At 32.4% G+C, this 19,804-nt stretch overlaps 1 protein-coding gene across 1 annotated transcript; it reads right to left on the bottom strand.

The window, feature by feature from the left end:
• Positions 1–4,730: 4,730 nt before the first annotated feature.
• Positions 4,731–8,321, bottom strand: LOC112802122 (rac-like GTP-binding protein ARAC7). Its single transcript, XM_025845175.3, has 8 exons — positions 8,030–8,321; positions 7,741–7,828; positions 7,362–7,471; positions 6,515–6,578; positions 6,365–6,429; positions 5,834–5,899; positions 5,641–5,750; positions 4,731–5,087 (listed from the first exon to the last, which is right to left on the bottom strand). Exons 1-8 carry the CDS (start codon positions 8,129–8,131, stop codon positions 5,054–5,056), a joined length of 639 nt encoding a protein of 212 aa, XP_025700960.1. The 5' UTR covers positions 8,132–8,321; the 3' UTR covers positions 4,731–5,053.
• Between the last annotated feature and the right edge of the window lie 11,483 nt (positions 8,322–19,804).

Raw genomic sequence — 19,804 nt, 5'->3', positions numbered from 1 at the left:
TGAAACCCCGACCCAGAAACCGGAACGACCTACTCCTCCCCCACGTGGACTAAGACAGCTCATAGAAGCTTCTTGGCCAGTGGACTAGGTCACCTATGGGCCCACCCAGCACAGTATATAAGGGAAGAGACCAGCTCTTCCCCTAAGTTTTGCGACATCTTACCTAATTCGGCTATTACCTCGTACGAACACTGACTTGAGCGTCGGAGTGTCCTTGCAGGTGGCCACCCCCCGTCCACACCGTCTTCGGCGTCGCCATCGCCCAGTTCACATCTCAACCCCCGTTCCAAGTCCGTCCAGGGCCTCACCCGCTCACTCTCTCTCCACCACCAGACCCGTCGAGCACCCGACATCCCTCAGGTATCGAACACATAGCAATCGTTATTTCAACGAAAAATTGACGATTATAATAGTGATCACTATTATGTGACGCACAATAAATGTTTATACTAAAAAATAATTTATTGTTTAGTTTTTTAATTTTAAAAATATTTATTTTAAAAAAAATATAATAAAAAAATTTATTATATATTTTTTTAATTTCTCTATATGTATTTAAATAATTTTTTAAAAAACTATAATTTAATTTTAAAAATTGTACCAAATATTAATATTATACTTTTTATAGGTTAAAAATAAAAGAAATTACTTATGAACGCAACACAAAACACAAACTTTTAGGCTGTGTTTGTTTTTTAAAACAGGACCGGACTTAGAACAAGATATAAAGGACAGAAATATAAAATTTTGTGTTCTTGTCTTTTGTTTGGTGATAACTTAGAACAAATTATGAAAATTTAATTTATTCTCATTTTTTTATTTAAAAAATTTGAGATGAAAAATATAATAATAAAAAATATAATTATGACAAATTAACAAGAATAATAAAAAAAATAAAAATAAATTGTGTCCTTTATTAGTGTTTTCGTATCTTTTCTATCAGGATGAACACAAAATACAAATTTAATGTTTCTGAATATATTATTTCTGTCTATATCTCTTTTTTTAAACACAATTTTATATTTCTATATTTCTATTTTAATGTCTTATTTCTATAACCAAACGACGCCTTGATTTCAAAGAATTTTCTGCATTCAATCCAATTTTGTTTCTTTCATATTACCAAGGAGGCTTTAATGTTTCATGTGTCAAGTCACCAAAAAAAATCAAAAGTCACAAAAAAAAAAGTTTCACGCGTCAAAGACCCACCATTTCAAGCATATAATTAATAAATGTAATTTCAAGTTATTTATACCATAGGGGATAAAAGTAGGGTGTCCGCGAATCGGATCGAATCGGATATGGCCAAAAATTCAATCAAATCCATATTAAAATCATCGGATCGGATCAGATCCAATATTCACAGCTTTTAAGGTTGGATCCGATCCGATCCGCACATTTGCGGATCGGATCGGATCGGATATCGAATATATCCGCAAAACACAAAAATATTTTTAAAAGCTTATTTTTATTAAAAGAATATCAATAAAATTCATTTTTTCTATTCTTTTAAATATATTTACTCTTAAAATAATATTAAACATACTTTTCTTAAATAATAAATTAAAATAATATAACATATATGATAATTATTAATTGAAATAAAACTTAAAAAAAATATTTACTTATTTATTTTTTTAATTTTGCGGATACGCGGATATGCGGATACCAACACAAAATCCGCAATCTGATCCGATTAATGTGCGGATTCGATCCGATTCGATTAGTGTGCGGATCCGATTCGATCCGATCCGAAAGCAATGCGAATCGGATCCATATCCACAATTTTCAGATTGGATTCGGATAAATAACGCGGATATACAAATCGGATCCGATCCATAGACACCCCTAAATAAAAGCAGTTTTAAGACTTACTCAATTCCAATTCGATTAAAGAAACAGATTTCGAATCTTTGGATCGATTTCATGCTACAAGAATAAAGGCCAATGTCCCCTACATATATAGTCCATTCCCAAATTGCATCCGGCTGTGTCCCTCTTTTGGATCGATTATCATAATACACTCTCAAATTTAGTTTTTTTTTTAATTAATTTCTATATATTCAAGATTTATTAGAATAAAAGAAATTCACTTATAATAAAAAAAGATCATTAAAAACTTCACATTTGATTTGAACTTAACTTTTTAAAGCCTTTCAATTCTTTTTATTAAGATAAATTCTGTTTATCTTTTTTTTATTTAAAAACAAACAAAATTTTAAATTTAGTGTTGTGATGACATATATTAAGATAAATTCTGTTTCTCTTTTTTTTATTTATTTTCTTAATTTTTGAATCAAATTCTTATATTTTTAGTGATATTTTAATAACTAATCATATATTTAAAGTTATATTAGAATAATTGTATTTATAGAATAAAATCAAGCAAATCAGAATAAAAATCAATTCAAAAATAAATTTGGAGGTCCAAGCCCAAAAAACACAAACTCAATACCTAAAATACCAAGCTGGGCGTACAAATCTAAAGTCCGACTCCAAGGAGTGGTGCCCAGCATCAAGATTTGAAGCCCAGCGCCTTCGTGCACTGGGAGGAAGAATAAAAGAGCTCAAACCCAGCTTCATAAATCATAAGTTGGTGCCTAACTCTACTACAATTTCTATGTATTGGGCACCCAGCATCAAGATTTGGAGTTCGACTCCAAGTGCATTTTTCACTCCAAGGAGCTTCACACCCAGTTTTATCAGTTTTCCATATACTTGGAGGCCAGATCCAACACCCTAAGCCCGACTCCAAGTGCCTTTGTCACTTGCAGGATATCAAAATGTGTTTCAACTTTCAAACCCAACTCCACTTCACTAAGTCGGCTCCAATGCATAACTAATCTCAAGAAGCTTCAATTCAATTTAAAATTTAAGATTTAAAAGATTAGTTAGCAACAACATCTTTTAAAAAAATAAGATTTGATTGTTAGGATTAGATTAGATTATATTTAAATTTGAATAAGTTATCTCTTTCTTTAAAAGATAATATTAGATTTTTGAATTTTAATTAGTTAGGAAATTAGATATAAGTCAATAAGGTTCACAGAGAGGAACAACATAGATCATACACCATCCGTCACTCTCTCTCTCTAGTTTAGTCGTATTTTTCTCTACCATGAGCAACTAAATTAAATCTCTCTTATTAAATGTTTTATTTTTGTAGATTAATAATGCAAGTGTTTTTTTATTTTGATTCATGCTTATCTTCTCTTTTAAGATTGAGTTCCGTTATTCATCAATAATGATTAGAAGTATTGAGAGATATTCTAATTCTTTCTTGGATTCCGGTATTACTTTGAGAGATTTAATATCGGAATTAGTTTGAAATTTATCTCATAATCTTCACTAATTTTAGAACTAGTTCTTAAATATGTGACATTTAATTCATCTAGAAATAGTTTTTGAATATTGTGTGGCTTAAAATTAAAACCATTCTTAACCTCTTCTCTTGATTAATTAACCAAGACATTGACAATTAATTAAATTAAGAGAAATTAGATTGTTAAGACATCAAAATTTAATTATAAATAATTTGCTATGAAATTTTTTTTGCATTAATCAAAATTTTAAAAACACTAGTATTGTCCTTCTTAAAGGATTTAACATTCCTGAAACCTTTAACATTTTCTATCTTAATTTCTTTTTAATTCTTTAAGCCTTCCATCATCCAATAATCTAAACAAAATCAATTCTCACTTCTTTGTCTCTTTCAAGCCATGAACCAATTCTTTTTATCAATGTGTGATTGATCTAATTAAAGATATAATTAGACGTTATTTGTCTTGATCTGTTTATTTTTGTAAAAATAATATTAACTCATCGGAATATTACTTAATACAATTTGATATACTTGCCAATAATACGAGCATATCAATTCTGATCAGTTATATTATTTCTTGTCTTTAATCTTTAAATAGATGAGTAAAAAGCTTAAGAATGATGCTAATCATTTTGTTTACAACGTAACAGTTTCTATTCTAGTTTTGTTTGGTTTATATATATATATATAATTAACTCAGTTAGACTACGGAAAAAAGATAAGTAATATCATGAATCTCATATTCAAAATTTAAATAAATAAATAATAAATTCAATCATGGGGAACATGAACCCTACATGGCTACATGATGAGGGACTTATGCCTTCATAATAAATAAATCATACCATGCATCAATAATCATACACTGTCACGAGTGTGCTTTAACCATTCTCCAAATTTTGCTTCATTCAACAAGAAATGTATGACCCTTAATTCCCCCACATGGATCTTATTGTTGCTATTATTGATGCCCCAAAAAGGCAAAAATCAACATGAGAGAGAAAATAAATTAAAAAATAAAAGTTTAATTATTCGGTCAGTTTTTATAATTTCTATGAATTTTTAATTAAATTGTTATATTTTTTTTTTCGATTGGGTTCTTATACTATATCAGATTTTGTAATTAAATCCTTGCTGTAATAAAAATATTAAAATTAACAAAATATTCTATTAAACAAGACGAATAACCTAACACTTGATTGAATATTTTGTGTAGTTTAATAAAATATTCTGTTAATTTCAACATTTTTATTACAGTAAAAATTTTGTTATTATAAAATCTGATATGATATAAAGATCTAATTAAAAAGAAAAAATAAAAATATAAAAACCTAATTAAAAATTTAATAAAACTATAAAGAGAGATAAAATAATAAAAAAACTCTCTAGAATAAGAAACTTGGAGCAATAAAAAAAAAACTGTTGTCTTAGCTTAATGAATTTGGTAATATATAATACATGACATACATGCCTAAGTAATAACAAGTGAGAGAATGAAAAATTCCCTCCACTGCCAAAATAAGGTCCCTTAGCTTGAAGTGAAATAAACACTACATCAGACCATATGATAATAACTTACATTAACATTGGTTACAATACAAAAAAGCATATTGAAATATGTAATAATCAGATGTCAGGATTGAAGACACTTTGGACGGTTGGACCTACCTAGCTTCAAGCTTTCTTAATCCCCCACCAATAATTAACATCTTAATGCAATTGATGTTTCTGTTAATAAGCAGCACAGCCTCCACACACAATACCTCTGTGAATAATTAAGTTCACATTGTCAAAACCCAATTCCAAATTATTCATGGAAAATAATTGCTACAACTTTTAAATTTCACCTTTTTTAACAAATAATTAAGACAGAGTAGCAGAAAGAATTAAAGAACAAAGGGGTTGTATGACAAGGAAAATTTTCTGAAATAAACCTAATTTACTCTAATGTTAATTTTTGAATCATTTTTCAATACATATGCATAATTAACAGAAGTAGAAATTTGCTTCCAGAATCGCAAGTTTGACCTAAGGTCTAGGAAATTAAATTAACACATTCAATTTAGTCCCAGTCAATCAATCAAAAAAATACAGAAAGCTGTTAAAAGTTTACTTCCAACTAAGTTAATTTTTCTCATTGTGTTTAAGATTAGCTTATTTAAGTCAGAAACAGTTAATAAAATAATAAGTCCTTATAAATATAAGTCCCCTTCAAATATTACATTGTGATCATTATACTATGAATATGAAAATTCATAAACCAATGAAAATGTGAGACTCTATATATAACTATTTGTAGGGGGCAATAAGGCACTTACACAAATGAGCAAGCAGACCTTCTATGCCTTTTCTTCATTGTCATCATCTCCTTCCTCCTTGGAGGTTGAAGAACAACCTTAATTGCAGTATCAAAAACTGCTTTCACATTCTAAATCATGCAATTCAAACCAATCATTATCAAATTTTCTGTCGCACAAGATACAATTAATATAAATAGAAATTATCCAGCACCTGTTGAGTCTTGGAACTGCACTCAATGTAAGCTGCTGCACCTATTTGTTTCCTCAATTCTTCCCCCTATTACCAATGTACAATGATTCATTCATTTAGAACCTTTCTTTGCTAACATAACACTATAATATTACACAATAATTAAGAAAAGATTTAATTACTCCATTGGTCCTTTTAGATTTATCTAATTCGCAATTAGGTCTTTATATATTGTTTTTTTCAATCGAATTTTTTCACTACTTTTAATTTTGTAATTATAAAAATATTAAAATTCATTGAATATTTTTTCGCAAATTGAGAAGACCCACAATTAAGAACCTATTTAAATCTTTAACCACATATTTTTTTAGAGAAATATTCTATTAATTTTAACATTTTTTGACACTGAAAAGAACTTAATTACAAAGTTAAAAGTAATGCAAGAATCGAGTTGAAGAACCTACTTGCAAATTTTATGAAATTATAAAGACCAATAAAAATAATTAAATCTTAAAAAAAATTAAAAAATAATGATATAAAAAGAATATAAACCTCAGCAGATGTTATAACATTAGATCCCATGTGATCCGCTAGGTACCCCCGATCTTCACGAAGATCTGCAATAAAATACATAATTTGTCATTAATTTTACTTAAGGAAAATCAGCATATAAAATTAAATTAAATAAACTCAAACATGTACCTAATTTTGTACCAACAAGAACAACTGGAACATTGGGTGCAAACCTACGCAATTCAGGCATCCACTGAAACAGAACAAAAATATTATGAATAAAGGGAAAATTTGAAGTGCACAAATACAATTCTGAAAAAACAACATTAAGTTTAGAAAACAAGAAAAGAAACGTGGAAAACACATATTATTTCTAATACATGTTTATCAAAAATCAATTCAGTTAATGTAAATAACATCCAGTAACTATCCCACTAAAAAATACAAAAATATTTAGTAACAAACAAAAATTAGTTAAAAAACTGCCAAAATTTACTAATTACTAATTATTTTTCATTTTTTGAATTTTATTTTTTTATTATTTTTAATGTTTTCTCCTTTGCATAAGATAGATGTCAGAGAACCCTCATGTTCCCTTTCCAGTTCCCACTCTTCCACAAAATTTTGTTTTTTATTTTCTTTTAAAGTAGGTAGCTATCACTACTAGGTAAAAGTCAACATAGGTATTGTAGCAAAATTTGACCATGTACTAAAATGATGGAACATAAACCGATGATCAACCTCATTGGTTCCTCTTGCCCTGACATCTTATTTGAATCCCGTGACCGTTAATTTATTTAAACTTTTCTTTAGAAAAAAAAATATAAATAATTTAGAGCATATTTGTCTATTTGATGCTACATGAACAATCTTTTTTTACAACTATTTAACAATCTTTATATTTGTTTCATCTAAATACCTGTAGAAGCAGAGTAATTAAGAATATACCCATTTTACCCCCCTTTCCTAGAGGAAACCTAAAAGGGAAAGATCCAATTGAATCAAGAAATCAAAGGGCATGAATACATGAAAGAACCTTCTTGAGAACATTTTCATAGCTTGCTCTGCTGATCAATGAGAATGCCAACACAAATATGTCTGCTCCTCTGTAACTGAGTGGCCTCAACCTACTATAGTCTTCTTGCCCTTCACCACCACACACAATAAACAAATAAAACACCAATCATAAAAGTGTAGCACAAGTTATTATATATGTTTATCAACATCCAAAATCTTCAAGAAACTTTAAAATGTTAGCACCTATAATTTCTATTTGACTCTTAAAATTTTTCGATAGTACAATTTTAAATGATTTAAATCTTGTTCTGGTTTCATGTAAAAACTCGATTTTCTCTATAAATCTATAACTAAATAAAGAAAATCACAAGAGGGAATGGAGTTATTGGTAGAAGTACCTGCAGTGTCCCAAAGCCCTAGATTAACAATGCTTCCATCCACAGCAACATTGGCACTAAAATTATCAAATACTGTAGGTATGTAATCCTGCCACATAAAAGGAAATAAAAAACATAGATTATATATATGAAACATATTCTCAACACATCTTAACAAGTTCCACCACCTACCCAGATATCATTTGATAAAAAGTTCAAAACTTTACATTATTTATATCAGTAATAATTTGCATTTGTTAAAAAAATACAAAGTTTTGATTTTGATTTTGATTTTGATTTTGATTCTTACAGTGGGGAACTTGTTGCTGGTGTAGCAAATGAGCATGCAGGTCTTGCCAACAGCACCATCACCAACTGTGACACATTTAATGAACTTTGAAGCACTCATCATTTGGAAGCTCTTAATTAATTAATTAAAGAACTCTTTAACACTAACTAAGCAGCTGCTACAAACACACTCTGTGTTCTTCTTTCTTAATATAGAAAAATATAAGCTTAGTGTTGAAGCTTCAATGGGACAAAGTGTGATGAACAAGATAATGAAACAAAGACAAGAGGGTCTCTCTGTGGGTTCTGATTTCTGTGTTGCATTAAAGAGTGGGATATAAATACTAAAATACACAGACAAAGACCCTGTTCTATTTTCAAGAAATAAAAAATTTCATTACAATTTTTTTATTAACAAATATCTTAATTGACACTCGTTAAGATTTAACAAAGCTATCTTTTAAAAAATAGAAAATAAAAATTTCGAATTTTAAATATATATAATTTATTTATTTTTAAATTTCTCTATAAATAAATTTAATTTAATAAATATGTTTAGAATATTAAAAGTTTAATTTCAATACAATATCAATATAAAATAATTTTATATACATATCCAATTATATGATGTTATATAAAAGTAACTACTATAATTGTATTAAAATTAAATTCTAATTATCAGTAAAGTTTCTTAAAAGAAAATACTAATTGCAATAATATTTGAAATGTTTAAATTAAATTAATTTCAGATATTTTTTCTCTTTAAATTAAATATTTATTATACATATTAAGTGCGTTATGAAAAATGAGTTGTATGATTTAATTTTAACAGATAGATTACTTGTGTTAGAGAGAGAAGGTGCAAATAGAAATAAGATAATGAATTGTAGTCAAATGTTGTTGTTGGTGCACTTTTTCGTCCCACTTAATAAATTTCAAATCCAACAGAAAATTTTTTGAAACACACAGAAATGGGGCCCTTCCTCAAACGGCACCATATATTATCTAACCTCTTTCTTTCATGGTTGGTTCCAACTACATATCACTAATCACTAATAAGTAACTATAATTATTTGCTCCATCATTGTTTCATATAGAATGTGTAGTAATTCTACAATAATGAATAATACATAACCAACACAGTAATTACATAAAACAACTACATTCCTCTGTTTATCATTGCTCATTAAGATTACACTATTTGATCTAACATATAATATTATTGTTGAGAAGGTCTCAACTCTCAACTTTTTATACTGAATATTTTTTCCTTTTTAAGATAAGTACATGGTTAAATATAATGATATAATAATAAACAAACATTAAAATCGTAAAACTAATTTAAATTGGTTGAATATTCAGTTTATTTGTAATTTTAAATAAGTATCGAAAAATTTAAATCTTGTCTTGTGTATATAATAATTTATTGACAAACGATATATTTTTAAATAGATCTTAGATTTACAACAAATTAATTCTTAATTTATTAGGTTAGAAATTATTGTGAACAATAAAAAAAACTCATTAAATTTGTAATATAATAAATATTAAATTAAATATGTTCAAAATTTATTACCAATAGTCCAATACTATTACCATAAATGAAATAATGCAAAGAAAGCTTAACAGATTTTCATTGATATGTGATTTTGTTTTTTGAACATTGATATATATATATATATATATATATATATATATATATATATATATATATATATATATATATATAGTGTTTACTACAGTCAATTAACTTTTAAAAACTGAAAGTATAACTAACTTATTACTTATGGTTGTTTAATAAATCGGAATCCAACTAATAAGTGATTAACTAACAGATAATTATTGTTATTGTAATATCCTCTGAAGTTAGAGTAGATAGAATGAGTCACAATTCGTTGGTTTACTCGATTTATTCATAAACATGGATGAATTAAATCAGTAAAAATATGACTTGTTTATAAATAATTATTTTAGTTCGGCTCAAATAATTTATAAGTTGAATAAATATAGATAAATATATATATTTATTTGTCTAGCTATATTCGCTGATGTGTAAATATACAGACAAATGTATTAATAATAAGCTAAGCTAACTAATTTCCATAAGGAAAAAGCACAATTAACTCATAATTGTCTATCAGATTATTAGGATATAATTAACTCACAACTAACAAACGTTGGTATAATAAAGACTCTGTTTAATTGACCATTTATCAACAATTATCTTCTTTTCTTTCTCTTTAATTCTGACAAAACATAATAATTATTTTGATAAATACTTTTAAGATTTAGCTAGCTTATATCCTAAAAATATATATATTAAAGTTATAAATTGAAAACAAAATTATTAAAAATATAATTTAAGGTTTTAAAATATTTATTTTATATTTATAAAATATAAAAAATCTTAATAATATTCTTATTATGTAGTTTAAGGACAAATATTAGCTAAATTCATAATTTTAACTACTACCACCAACATTATGCTCTTAAATCATGTAATCCATGTTTTCTTGGCAATATCAACTGTTTGATAATTGATAGTTTGTAGCTTGCAGCAGAATTAGAACCCCAATTTTGGAGACATTTGCATAAAGCTGTAAAGAAAAGTATAAAACAAAGAACAAAACAAACACATGTCAAACATTTGGGTGTTATGTATAACCCAAGAAAAAGGCATCTAAAGGCATTATATTATAGTGAGCTTCTTCAAAACTCTTAATATATATTTGTTTTCCACAAATTGATGAATGTTATAATTTAGTCCTTAATCATCAATTCATTAATATTGTTGCCTTAAACAGAGAACAAAGGGAAGAGTACAAAATGCACACTATAGATGGTTAATTAATTAATTAAATGATTATGTAATGTGTACATTAAAATCAATTATTAAAGTCAATTATCAGTATAAAATATATATTAAAATATAAATCAAAATTAAAAATAAATTAAACAATAAATATATTTATACACAAATATATTAATGACTAATTTTAGTGTATAAATAATATTTTTTAATTAAATTAAGCAAAAAAGTGAATTAGAAAAATGTGCATATATGGACCCACATGTGTTATAACATAACCCCACCATGGATACTTTTTTCACATCAGACATCACAACAGATTCAAATGTATTCAACCGTTGAAGTCTAGTCTGAATCTTCACTCTGCCTATGTCTCAGAAATTAAAAGCAAAACTAAGACTACCTCAAAACGTTAGGTAAGCTCTTTATATCCTCAAATTAATCACATGCATATTCCCTTTTATGTATATATATATATATATATATATATATATATATATATATATATATATATATATATATATATATATAATGAAAAAGAGAATACACTTTTGTACAAAAAATCATAAGAAACTAAGTTGGTGACTTGATGGTCATTGTGGAAAAAAAACAAAAATAAAAAAGTATTTGTTTCTATAAGTAGAAAATTGAATATTTACCATGAAAACAGGACTTAATGAGAAAGTGATATATGAATGGCATAATTTATCTCCACAATTATCCCTTTTTTCTAAAAAGTAAAAACAATATTATATAATGTCTTATGTTAAATTATCTTTCTGATTAATAGATAAAAACATATTAAGTAATTAGTATGTATCTCTTAAATTTATTGAAATTAATTTTTATTCAGAAAATAAGTGATTACAAAAATGCAGAATTATTTGTTCAATAGGAAAGAATCGAGTTTTATATATAACGAAATTAGTAAAAAAAAAAATTAAAAATTTAAGAGAAAGACTACATAGTAAAAAATAAATAAATTAAAAATTTAAGAGAAAGACTACATAAATATAAAAATACACAAATTTTATAAATGATAACGTGCAAGTCACATTTATTTAATTTAAAAACCAATTTTATTCTGAATTAAAAAAACCGCCACTACTACTATTGTTTCGAGAGTTATTTGAGACTGGATGATGATTGGTCTTATTTGTGAGGTTCAAGCGTTTAAGGAAGGTGGTCTTCGACTTGTTTCACGTCAGGGAGCCTCCTTTCGAGTTGTGTGTTTGGAAAGATGAAAGGTGGTACCTGCAAGACATTCCAATGCCTAAGTCAGCAAGGGATTAAGCAGGTTTAAGTGTATTAAAACTTAAAGATATCTGAGCGGTGTCAGTGTATTTATGGGTGATATACCAATAACCACCGTTGGAGTCGTTCCACTTCTAATGCTTGATAACCGTCCCTTTATCTTAGCGTTGTTGATATCTCTCTTCTAGAAGAAGGTGCGAGATTTGGGGAGGCGGTTACTTACTTGGATGAGTGTAAGCTGCCCGTTTTCGTCGGATCCGACCTTCTTAAAGAGGTCGGATAAGCGGTAAAGGCCACATTCTTTATTGGGCTTTTTCAGCTTTAGTGAGTCTGGCTTATGTTTTGAGTCAGGGTATGAACAATGCCCCTATTCGAGTCTGATCTCTTCATTTTGAGTTGAATTCGAGTATTGGTTGAAGTTGGAGATAGTCAGGTCAGTATCTTCTTTTCAAGTCGAAAAATCGACGTGATTTCAATTTGAAAACCGACGTGATTTTGAATTGTCAATCGTTGCGTCCGTTGACTTTTTACATTAACACGTGAAGAACGGTTACATTGGTAATGGCGCACTCTTTTAATGAGTGGGCCACTTTACGATAGTGCCCCTGGGGTCTTATAATTACTTTTTCTCTCTTTCTCTTTCTTCTTTTTCGTCTCCTTCTGTAACTTTCTTTCTCTCTTCTGTGTTTTCTTCATCTCCTAACCTTTTCATTTTTCAGTATTTGGTGCTTCAAGACGTCTGCTTCCCTTTCGCTGAGAACTTCCTTCATTCTTTTCCCTCGAAAGGTTAGTTTCTCATACTTTTCACTGTGTTCATACTGTTATCACAATTTATGCCTGATAGATTAAGTGTATTGCTTGTTCTGTGTAATTTTTATGTATCTTTTCAACGTTTTATGCATCGAGGACCCTTGCTTTTTCTTTAAAATGTTGTTTCTCTATAGTTGTGCTTTTAAAGAAACTTCCTCTGTTTCGAACTTGCTAGTGATGATTCTTTTTCTTTTTGTGTAATGTAGGTATTCCGTATATCCCACCTTTGTTTTCAAAAAATGTCTTCTTGAATTTCTGAAGATTTGTTACGATGGGTAGATTCCTCTGTCCTTGTGTCCTATCCCATTGTTGATAATGTTTTTGTAAAAGAAATTCGTAAACATCATAGAATCTATAATTTTGTTGAGGACAAAGTCAAATACGAAATAATTGCCCCTGACCCTGAGGACCAAGTTTGTTCTAGGAGGGTCACAGAGTCAGAACCTCATTTTATTTTTATGTATGACTGTTTATTTACCGTTTGGCAGTTACCTTGTCCTTTTCTGATTTTGAGATAGAAGTAATGTCCCAATGTAGGGTGACTCCTTCCCAGCTTCATCCTAATTCTTCGGGGTTCCTTAAGATTTACCAGTTGGTTAGCCATGAACTCGGATTTTCGTTCTCTTTAAGAATCTTTTTTTATCTTTTCCATTTGACAAAGCCTTTTAGTGCTTTGAATAAACAAAACAAGAAACAATGAATTTATTTCCGCGCTATCCAAGGTCGAAAAATATTCTCCATATTTGATGAGTTGTTTCATGACTTTAAAAACTTCTTTTTCAAAGTCTGAGCGGTTAAGGGTCACCATCCCTTTTTCTTGAATGAAGCCAATGAACCTCAGTTTCAATTGTATTGGGCGGAGGCAGCCCCTATTGAAAAATATAATTTGGTAGATTTGGATGAGTTCGAGGAAGCTGTAGTCGAGTTTTTCGAGAGGCTTGGGAAAGAATTCCAAACCTTGACACCAAAATATTTCTACTCGGGACTCCGAGCTTTGTCTGTACTGAACTAGGTAGCCTTCTTTATTGTTTTTATCTAGGCAATTACTATTTTTTCGACTTGTTATTGATGTCATTTCCTTTCTTTTGTAGAAAAAATGAAAAGCGGGTCTTCAGCATATCAGAAGGTCCAGGAGGCGAAAAGAAACGCCCATGCCCGAGCTGCTCAGTTGCAGGAGAGCAGCAAGTCGGATACATTTTCTCCCACCCAGTCAGACTCAGGGACGTCTTCCTCCCAGAACAAATCGGTAAATCCTCCTCTTGCTCCTCCTTCTTTGGTCCTTACTCCCCTAGTTCCTCCTTTCTCGGAGCTAACCTCTAAAAAGAGAAAGACTTCGGAGTCCAGCGTCGTTAATAATGATGATGCTGGTTTTGATGGGGTGAAGTTTTGTGAGAGGCACGTTCTTCCCCCATAGTTTTATTTCTATGGACGATGCTTCTATCAAAAATCACCTCAAAATCTTGATTCGAGGGGGGATTCGAATTGCGGGGGTGTGCTCTATCCTTCTTAAAGAGTTTGAAAAGGCTCCTCTGAATGCTACATAGCATTCTTTGGAGGCCCTTCAAGCTGAGGTTGCCACTCTTAGTGAGTCTGAGAAGGGGCTAGAAGAGGAAAAAGTAAATCTGGAGGCCGAGCTCTTCAAAGCTTGGAATAGGGAGAGGGAGTCCGCCGCATCCTGCGCTTTGGCTGAGAATTTCCTAAAGAAGTCTCGGGAGAGTCATGCTAGGGTTTTTAAGGAGAATCTGAAGCTGAAGAAGGAGATGGAGCAACTTAAGGAGAGTTATATAGATTTGGAGGAGTCGGTTGTGGAAGGGACGGAGGAGGTATTCAGGGTGTTGAAGGACCAAGTTCAGGTTATTGCTCCCGAACTTGACTTGTCTCCACTTCATCCTGATAAGGTTGTAATTGAGGGTAAAATTGTCTTTCCTCCGCGTCCTCCCACTGACTCTGAGTTGAAGACGGTTGGGCAGCGCTTAGTAGAATCCCCCTTCGTGAGGTCAGTCCATTCGAGGGGCTTCTACTGAGTTCATCTACTCCGACTTCTGTTGTCGAAGAGATTGCTCCGACCCCTCCGACTTCTAATGCTGACCCGTCCTCCTCTCCTGCTGACAATTCAAACCCTCTTATTGGCCTTGTTTGATGTTTCTGTTAAGGCCCGACTTGTGGGACCTTTTTTATGAACTCTTTTATGTATATTTTTGGCATTTGTGTTGGCCTCTGACTTTTGATCTCTTAAAGGGATCTTTAACAACAACTACTATTTATTTTTTTGATGCTTAGTCCTTAATAGGACTTTAACAAAGTAGCCATTATCGTAAACTCGGGGATTTTTTCCTTTATGATTACTGATTCTATGCTTTGTTTGCGTCTTTGTAAAAACCTTTTTGAAAGCTTTTACTAGACAACCTTTTGTTTTTCCATTATTTAGTGTAAACGTTCAATTTATTTTCCTATTGAATCGTTTTTATAGCTTAGGTTATTTTTGTGATTCATTTTGTTATGCCCAGGGACTCTCCGACTTATAAGTCGTTTGGCTATATCATCCCTGAGTTCTTATGATCGTCAGGTATAACATCTTTACACCGGCTTGTACCTCGTCACTTTATCTTGCCGACCATATAGGTCGAGCAATGAATTTTCGCCTTTTTTCGGGCTTAAGTCGGTGCGTATCGTAGGAATGATAATGGAATTTTCTTAAGAGAGGAAGTACTATTATTAATGAAATGTAACTTTACAAAGATACTTTGGCTACTAAGGGAATAAGATTCTTCACCCCTAGTCCCGATTTGATGCCTCGTTAAAACCTCATTCAGGAAAACCCTTCTCGGAAAAAAAATCATGAAGTCGGGAAAAAAGAGTACATCGAGGAACGGAGTATGCTTCTAGCTATAGTATCTCTTTAAATTATAAGCATGCCACGACCTTGGGAACTCGACTCCATTCAAGTCGGTCACCCCGTAGTAACCTTTTCCCAAGACTTCAATTATCTTGAAGGGTCCTTTCCAGTTTGCAGCAAGCTTCCGTTCGCTTGACTTGTTTGCTCCGATATCATTTCGTAGCAGGACCAAGTCGTTAGTAGCGAAGCTCATTCGAACGACTTTTTGACTGTACCTTATCGCCATCCTTTGTTTTAACGCTCATTTCCTTATTTGTGCTTGTTCTCAGACTTCTGGAAGTAGTTCGAGCTCTTCTTTTTTGGTTTGGATGTTGCCGACCTCATCATAAAATATCACCCTTGGACTTTGCTCATTGATCTCTATTGGGATCATGGCTTCTATTCCATATGCGAGTCAGAAGGGTGTTTCTCCAGTCGTAGAATGAGGTGTTGTTCTATAAGCCTATAGTACCTGAGGAAGCTCTTCAGCCCAAGCTCCCTTTGCATCCTACAACCTCTTTTTTATCCCAGCCAATATAACTTTATTGGCAGTTTCAGGTTGTTCATTGGCTTGAGGATGCTCTACTGATGTAAATTGATGTTTGATCTTTATGTTGGATACCAAGCTTCTAAAGTGGAGTTTGTAAACTGAGTGTCATTGTCTGTGGTGATAGAGTGGGGGACCTCGAACCGAGTAATTATATTCCTGTAAAGGAATTTCTAACTTCTCTGTGCCGTGATAGTGGCCAGTGGCTCTACTTCTATCCACTTGGTGAAATAATCCACTCCCACAATCAAATCTTTGACTTGTCTTGGAGCTTGGGAAAAAGGTTCGAGTAGATCCAATCCCCATTTCGCAAAAGGCCAGGGAGAGGTGACGCCGATAAGCTCTTCGAGGGGAGCGACGTAGAAGTTCGCATGCATCTGACAGGTCGGGCACTTTTTAACGAAGTCGGTGGCATCCTTTTGTAAGGTCAGCCAAAAGAACCCAGCTCAGATCACCTTTCTGGCTAGAGACCTTGCTCCGAGGTGATTCCAGCAAATGCCGTTGTGTACCTCTTCTAGGACCTCCTCTACCTTAGAGGTCGGAACACACTTTAACAATGGTGTGGATATCCCTCTTTTGTAAAGGATGTTTTGCACCAAAGTGTAATTCTGTATTTCCTTCAATAGTTTCTTGGTTTTCTTCTGCTCCTCGGGAAGGATGTCGAATTTTAGATATTCGACTATAGGGGTCATCCATCCAAGGTTTAAGCCAAAAACCAGTAAAACGTCCAATTTGCTATCCGTCTTCGTAACTGAGGGCTCCTGGAGAGTTTTCTGTATCAGACTTTTGTTATTTCCTCCAGGCTTGGTACTTGCTAACTTGGAGAGAGCATCGGCTCAGCTATTGAGTTCTCGAGTTATATGTCTGACCTCGGTTTCAAGGAATTGCCTAAGATGTTCGAGTGTTTTTTCCAAGTACCTTTTCATATTAGGATCCTTTGCCTAGTACTCTCCATTGATTTGAGAAGTTACTACTTGGGAGTTGCTGAAGATTATTACCTTGGTCGCACTGACTTCTTTAGCAAGTTTTAGTCCTCCGATCAAGGCTTCATATTCAGTCTGATTGTTTGAAGCGGGGAACTCAAATTTTAAAGATACTTCTATTTGAGTTCCCTTTTTGTTGTCCAATATTATGCTTGCTCTAATTCTAACCTTGTTGGAAGATCCGTCTACATAAAGCTCCCAAGTCGTGGAGCTCTCCATATAATCGCCTGTGTATTCTGTGACAAAGTCGGTAAGACATTGAGCTTTGATTGCTGTTCGGGTTTCATATTTCAAATCGAACTCGGATAGTTCTATAGCTCATTGAACCATTCTGCCCGCAATATCCGTTTTCTGAAGGATCTGTTTCATGGGCTAGTTTGTTCGGACTCTTATGGTATGAGCCTGAAAATAAGGTCAGAGCCTCCTGGATGATACAATTAAGACATATGCAAACTTTTCAATTTTTTGATACCTTAACTCGGGACCTTGCAACACTTTGCTTGTGAAGTAGATGGGATGCTGTCAGACTTTGTCTTCTCGTATTAAGGCTGACGCCACAGCCTTCTTGGCGACAACTAAATATAATATGAGTTTCTCTCCCGTTTTTAGCCGACTAAGGATGGGAGGTTGGCTTAAAAGTTTCTTGAACTCCTGAAAAGCTTCTTCACATTCAGAAGTCCATTCAAACTGGCATCCTTTCCTAAGCAATGAAAAGAGTGGCAGGGATCTCAGAGCTGATCCTGCTAAGAATCTGGATAAGGCTGCAAGTCAGCCATTCAACTATTGGACTTCCTTTAGACAGGTCAGACTCCTCATTTCTAGGATTGCTCTATACTTATCGGGTTTAGCTTCAATTCTCCTTTGTGTTAGCATAAATCCCAGAAATTTTTTAACTTCTACTGCAAAGGTGCACTTGGTAGGATTTAGCCTCATCCCATGCCTTCTTATGGTATCGAAGACTTGTGAGAGGTCGGTCAGGAGACTGGCCTCATCCTTGGTCTTTACTAGCATGTCATCTACGTATACCTCCATTAGGTCTCCAAGGTGAGGTACAAACACTTTATTCATCAACCTTTGGTATGTGACTCCTGCATTTTTAATCCAAATGGCATGAGCACGTAGCAATAGTTCGCTCTGGGTGTGATGAACGATGTCTTCTCCTGGTCCAACTTGTACATCGAGATTTGATTGTATCCCGAGTAGGCATCCATGAATGATAGCTATTGGTATCCTGAGCTAGAATCCACTAAAGCATCGTTGTTGGGCAGAGGATATGGGTCTTTTGGACATGCTTTATTGAGGTCGGTATAGTCGACGCACATCCTCCATTTTCTATTTTGCTTTTTGACCAACACCACGTTTGCCAGCCACACCGGGTACTTGACTTCCCTGGTGAACTCGGCTTCTAGCAAGGCTTGTACTTGCTCTTTGACCACTTGAGCTCGTTCTAGTCTGAGCTTCTGTCTTCTTTATTGGATAGGTCGAGATCCCGGGTGGACTGCTAACTTATGTGTCATAAACTCGGGGTCTATCCCCGGCAACGGCGCCAGTGTTCTGAGGGTTACCTGAGACCGGATGATGATTGGATTTATTTGTGAGGCCTAAACGTTCAAGGAAGGTGGTCTCCAACTTGTTCCACGTTAAGGAGCCATCGTTCGAGTTATGTGTTTGGAAAGATGGGGGGTGGTACCTGCAAGACACTCCAATGCCTAAGTCAGCAAGGGGTTAAGCAAGTTTAAGTGTATTAGAACTTAAAGATACCTGAGGGATGTCAGTATATTTATGGGTGATGTGCCAATAACCACTGTTGGAGTCGTTCCACTTCTAATGGTAGATAACCATCCCTTTATCTTAGCGTTGTTGAGATCTCTCTTTTAGAAGAAGATGAGATATTTAGGGAGGCAGTTACTTACTTGGATGAGTGTAAACTGCCTGTTTTCGTCGGATCCGACCTTCTTAAATAGGTCGGATAAGCAGTAGAGGCCACATTTTTTACTGGGCCTTTCAACTTTAGTGGGTCTGACTTATGTTTTGGGTTAGAATATATATAGTTATTGATATTTTTCAAACTCATCTCAAATAACTAAATCAACAACTTTAATTCAAACATTATTTAAAGAATTCCAATTAAAAAAACCCAAAAATAGAAGTGAAAGAGAGGGTGAATGAAGGTTAAGCACTAGCACCGAGCTGCCGAGGCAGAGCTGGCAGGCGGAGGCTTTAGGACATTATATTTAGGGGTGTTCATGGATCGGATCGTATCCGCAAATTCGCGGTAAATATCCGCTTCCGATCCGAAAAATTGCAGATACGATCCAATCCGCATATTGATTGGATCGGATAGGATCCGATCCGCAGATTCGCATAATAATAATAATAAATATATATATATATATATGTTTGGTATTATATTTACTTGTTTATATGTTTTAGTTAGTAATTATTATTTATATATTGTATTATTTTATTTTTGTTATTTAGAAAAAGTTTTGATTAAAAATATTTTAGGAATAAATAAA

The sequence above is a fragment of the Arachis hypogaea genome, chromosome 5 (assembly GCF_003086295.3).
Source record: "Arachis hypogaea cultivar Tifrunner chromosome 5, arahy.Tifrunner.gnm2.J5K5, whole genome shotgun sequence".
NCBI lineage: Eukaryota > Viridiplantae > Streptophyta > Magnoliopsida > Fabales > Fabaceae > Arachis > Arachis hypogaea.
This window is presented reverse-complemented; position numbering and strand designations above follow the sequence as displayed.

Bases quoted from the DNA above. Each gene is read 5' to 3' on its own strand.
- LOC112802122 (XM_025845175.3), bottom strand. From the start codon at position 8,131: ATGATGAGTGCTTCAAAGTTCATTAAATGTGTCACAGTTGGTGATGGT. The intron at 7,829-8,029 runs GTAAGAATCAAA...TTTATGTGGCAG, and splicing joins CCAGCAACAAGTTCCCCACT to GATTACATACCTACAGTATT. The intron at 6,430-6,514 runs GTACATGTTTGA...ATTTTATTGCAG, and splicing joins TCTTGTTGGTACAAAATTAG to ATCTTCGTGAAGATCGGGGG.